We start from the raw sequence: 5,587 nt of genomic DNA, 5'->3' as shown, positions 1-5,587 counted from the left end.
TTAAGCATTTCTTTTACAAATAAAAATATAATTATTTTCTATCCTATGTATATATCCATTCAATTGTTAAATTTGTGTATCCTACTTCTATGGATGCTATTTATTTTGTTAAAAAAATTATGTCGAACCAATTTAAGTTGAGTAATTTATGTAATAAAATTTTTGATCCACAAATAGTTATAACGATGAGGCAAATAATTTGTTGATAAATAAGTACACTTTGATTCGAGCATATAAGAAAAGCGTTACAGCCTTTAATCGTTGTTGAAGAATCTTGTTACGAGAAGTCAAAGGAAAGACCCATATTATCATAGAATAACTAAAGTAACAACACAACAAGAAATGTTAAGGAGTAACAAACCTATATTCAAGGATGTATATGTATTAGTTAAGTGTATGAGAATACAACTTGCAACTCTCTTTTTTAAGAAACAAAATAGTTAACCGGTGTCAAATTAAAATGACAGTAACATTGCAAGACGAAATGATGGTTTATGTGACTATATATAATGCTCAATTCCAATTGATATTCATTATGCCCATCATCACACACAATTGTCCTTTAAACCTTTCTTGGGTTACAGTAGCATCATGAAGATGGTCATCATCTTTTGCATCACCTTTACATGTGGTTTTCTTGGAAATATTATTTCAAATGCCAATCCTCTCTCGTATGAAGCTATATTCAATTTTGGTGATTCTATAAGTGACACCGGAAATGCTGCTACTTACTACCCATCTACGGATGACAGCAGCCCTTATGGCTCAACATACTTCAAACATCCATCTGGACGTGCGTCGAATGGACGATTGATCATAGATTTTATAGGTATATGCCATTGGTTGTTTAGATAGCTTAATCAAATTTCCTTAATAGGAAGGGAACATAAACAATGTACTAGAGACTAAAAAAAATACTAACCTATGGTTGTTTCAATTGTAGCTGAGGCATATGGCTTGCCAATGTTGCCAGCATATCTCAATCTCACCAAAGGCCAAGACGTTCGACAAGGGATAAATTTTGCATTTGCTGGTGCAACTGCACTTGATATGGACCATTTCATACAAAAAAGACTCATTCCACCATCGACAAATATTTCGTTGAGTGTTCAACTTGATTGGTTTAAGAAGCTAAAACCTTCCCTTTGCAAAAATAAACAAGGTTTTACCAAAATTCCTTTAGTAATGTTTCTTCTATATACATGATTATTTTCCCAATATGGCTTACAAATTTTATTCCATTCTATGATAGAGTGTGATAACTACTTCAAAAATTCATTGTTTCTCGTGGGAGAAATCGGTGGAAATGATATCAACGCGCTTATCTTATCAAACAAAAATATTGTAGAACTTCGTGAAATAGTTCCACTAATTGTTGAAGCAATAATCAATGTCACCACTGTAAGTCATATCAGATTTAAGCATTGAAATGTGGACTTCATCTTTTGATTAGAAATATGATTTGGTAGCTCTAGATTGATTAGAAATTCATTTTTGTTTCTATTTATTTGCCAGGAATTAATAGAAGAAGGAGCAGTAGAGATAGTGGTGCCAGGGAACTTCCCAATTGGGTGTAATTCTGCTGTCTTAACAGTGGTGAACAGTGGTAACAAAGATGACTATGATAAATTTGGGTGCTTAGCAACTTATAATGTTTTCATTAAATACTATAATTGGAGGCTCAATCAAGCCCTAGAGACACTACGACAAAAAAACAACCATGTTAAGATAATATATTTTGATTATTACGGGGATGCCAAACGTTTATTTGAAGCACCACAACAATATGGTACCTTGTGATTTTAATTTCTTATATTGGATGAACAATTTTATTCTGACTTGTTTATTTCTTATGCTTTATTTATGTACATTAATGATGCAGGATTTTCTTTTGGTAAGAACGACACTTTTAAAGCATGTTGTGGTAAAGGCGAACCTTACAACGTTGATGTACATATATTTTGTGGAAGCCTTGCTTCAACGGTTTGCTCTGACCCTTCAAAACATATAAATTGGGATGGAGCACACTTCACTGAAGCAGCTTATAGGCTAATAGCAAAGGGAATTGTTGAGGGTCCTTTTGCAATTCCTTCTCTTAAATCTCCTTCTTTCAAGATAACTTAAAAATGACACAAGAATTAAGGAAAACTTTACTTATTTTGATTAATTCAAAATTAAGATTTATGTTTCTTTTACAAGTTTTTGTACACATAAACCCCAATCAAGCCATATAACTTGAATGGGGATCTGGTGTTGTCATTATTATACTAGTTGTACTCCAAATTACTTATGAAAAGGTTGTTCCTAATTATTGTTTTTTTTTCTTAACATTCATCTCCCTCCATGAAATCAAAATTCTATTTCTATAAAAAAAAAGTTTAAAAATTTGCACCATGATACCATATATTATTATCTTTAACCATGGTGATTAATATTAATTTTTAAATATTTTTAATTACAAATTAACTACTTTATTGAGTTTTGAGAATATACAAAAAAAAATATTACGCTATAAATTTAAACTAATTTTATTTTATTTAATGATATCATCTTAAAATATCAACTAATTTAATTGCAATTGTATTTCTAATAAATCATTTTGTTCATGATATCAAGTTCAATTGAAGGGTAATTTACAAAAATACGTTATTTTATAATTGGGATGAGTTAAGCCAAATGGTGTTGACAATTTTTTTAATTAACATGTTTTGCAACAAATTATTTAAGCGGGGCAGTCAACACTCAACCTTGCATTTTTCATGCCATGTAGGTCATTTTTGTTTTTATTTTTGCAAATTTTGAATTTTTAATGTCAAATGGCATCCTTGTAGAAAACACAAGTCTCATTTGATAAACTAAAAATCCAAATGGCATTTGCCTTTTCCACAAGTACACCATGTAGGCACGAATACGTTGAAATTGCAAATGACATACACGTTTTCTTTTAAAATTAATTTTAAATATTTTTATCCTCATGAATGTCAATGATCATCATGTAACAAAAATGCAATCCTCATATAGGTTTCCAACTGGTAATCTTTTTTTTTTTATTTCTAACAATTTTACACCAATGACATGTCTCTAACTACCGCTTGTATTTTCTATTATGATGTATCAATGTTGAAAATTTCTCATGGAAATTTCTTTTGAAAAAAATTAAAGTTAATCCACCTATAAATATCGCAAGAACTCGTTTGTGCATTCTAGATCTCATGCGGCTTAAGCTTATGTTTTATTTCTTTTATTATGTTACCCATGAATTTTTTACTTGTCATATTATATTATGATGTACAAATTACAATACTCAATAGAATTATGATATACAAATTTTCTACTTGTCCTATTACAAAAAAGTTGTTCCTAATTAATATTTTTTTTCTTAACTCTCACTCCCTCCATAAAATTGATTATATTTATGTAAAAAGTACAAAAATCTGCATCATGATATCATATATTATTATCTTTAACCATGGGGATTAATATTAATTTTTAAATATTTTTAATTACAAATTAACTAACCTATCGAGTTTCAAGAATATGAAAAAAAGAACTATGTTGCAAATTTGAACTAATTTTATTTTATTTAATGATATCATCTCAAAATATCAACTCATTCAATTCCAATTGTATTTTTAATGCATGGTTTTGTTCTTGACATCAAGTTCCATTGGAGGGTTGTTTACAAAAACACGTAATTTTTATAAATGGGATGAGTTAAACTAAATGATGTCGACAATTTTCTTAGTTAGCATATTTTACAACAAATTACCAAAATGGGGCAGTCAATGCTGAACCTTGCATTTTCATGCCACGTACATAAATTTTTTGTTGTTGCTAATTTTGAATTATTAATGTTAAATGGCATCCTTGTAGAATACACAAGTCTTGTTTGGTAAACTAAACCCAAATGGCAGTTGCCTTTTCCACAATTACGCCATGTAGGCACTCATCTGTTGAAATTACAAATGATATAAGCATTTTTCTTTAAATATAACTTTTAATAAATTTTGCCCTCGTGGAACGTCAATGATAATCACATAACAAAAATGCAAGCTCCATTTGCATTTGCAACTTGTATTTCTTTTTTTTTTTTAATTTTAACAATTTGACACCAATGACGTGTCTCCAACTTTCGCCATCTTTGACACCATTTACCTCATATGTCGTAATACACTAAGTAAAATGAATAGGGAACTTTATCATAAATGTGACACCCTCTACCCCAACATACATATACAATAATTATAAAAATAAAATTCTTTATCATTAAAACCAAATCTCCAACCACATAAGGGTAAAGAAATGGCAATGGAGAATGAACACCTTTTATAAAAGCCATCATTCAATAAAATATAGGCACCCAATCCCTAAGCTAGATGATTTGATGAATGAATTGCATGGGGACAATAACTTTTTAAAATTTTCTTGTGTTGGTGATGCCTTTTTGGCTCCCTCAATACCCCTAACACTTTCATTCAACAAATTGTATACTTAAGGATTGCATAGCTAAGTTTTAGTAGTTTACTTCCCTAATTGTGGTCTCACATCTTTTGAAGGACCAATAGAATGGAATAGCTTCAAGATTTGAGGTCAAATCCTTCTCAAGAAGGAAGGGATGATGGAGGACCATCCTTGGAGCTTCATGTGGGACCCATCAATAAAGTCCATGGCTAGGAGGTTGGAAGAAGATAGGGGATGTGACACCCTTACTACCCCAACACATACATCATAATAATGTAATTAAATTAAGAAAAATAAACTTTAAAATTTGGTAAAAGGGTTCACATAAACTTCAAAAATCGTTCTTTAATAACCTTGAATATTAAAGATTTAGAAAATGAAACACAAAAGTTTACAAATTATTTTCAAAATGATATTTACAATTCCAAATCCATATAAAAATTCTTTCCTAAAAGTCCTCTGCCCCGATGTCACAATATCAGAGCATAACCCTTTCCCTTTAGAACTCAACACTATGAGTGCCTTCATCTTCACCTAAAAGAAAACCACATAAAAACAGGACGGTGAGAGATAGAATACATCATATATGAACATAGAGCTACCCAATTCCCACCCCACACCGTGCACCAAAATATCATCATTAAATATAAACAACAAATACATCTCATATAATTACCAAACATCATTTTTTTTTTCAATCATACAAGCTTTCATACACATGCTCACTATATGCTCATACACATCTCCTCTCCTAAGAGTCTCAACTTGGCACTCCGCACAATGGGCGTACCTCGTCAATTCCCTTAGTTGTTGCCAATGCGGGCATACCGTTCTCACAACCTCCTAGGGCCGGTATGTTGCACGGTTAAACACCCAGCGGCTCGTGCAAAGGCAATCCACCCACCGTTAAACCCTCTGTGGCCAGTGAGCTGCGCAGTTAAACACCCAACGGCTCACGCATGGAATGCCTCCCGTCATGGTCCCTCCTGTCTCAACCCCTCTCTGGGCCCAGGGTCCAATGCAATATAGCCACGTCTGGCTTCTCAAGCACCACATGCAACTCATAAGTCTCATGCAACTCATGCATCCCACGTAACTCATAATTAATGCATCTCCATTATATAAC

At 32.0% G+C, this 5,587-nt stretch overlaps 1 protein-coding gene across 1 annotated transcript; it reads left to right on the top strand.

Annotated features, from left to right (window-relative positions):
- The first annotated feature begins 597 nt into the window (after positions 1-597).
- LOC145956384 (GDSL esterase/lipase At5g45910-like) lies at positions 598-2,124 on the top strand. The gene is made up of 5 exons (XM_083071977.1): positions 598-829; positions 944-1,162; positions 1,253-1,401; positions 1,516-1,789; positions 1,883-2,124. The coding sequence occupies exons 1-5, from the start codon at positions 598-600 to the stop codon at positions 2,122-2,124; spliced, it is 1,116 nt and encodes a 371-aa protein (XP_082928103.1).
- The last annotated feature ends 3,463 nt before the right edge of the window (positions 2,125-5,587 follow it).

Source organism: Cajanus cajan, chromosome 3 (genome assembly GCF_000230855.2).
Source record: "Cajanus cajan strain Asha chromosome 3, NIPB_CcT2T_4, whole genome shotgun sequence".
Taxonomy (NCBI): domain Eukaryota; kingdom Viridiplantae; phylum Streptophyta; class Magnoliopsida; order Fabales; family Fabaceae; genus Cajanus; species Cajanus cajan.
The sequence above is the reverse complement of the archived record's forward strand: the minus strand, read 5'-3'. Positions and strand labels throughout refer to the sequence as shown.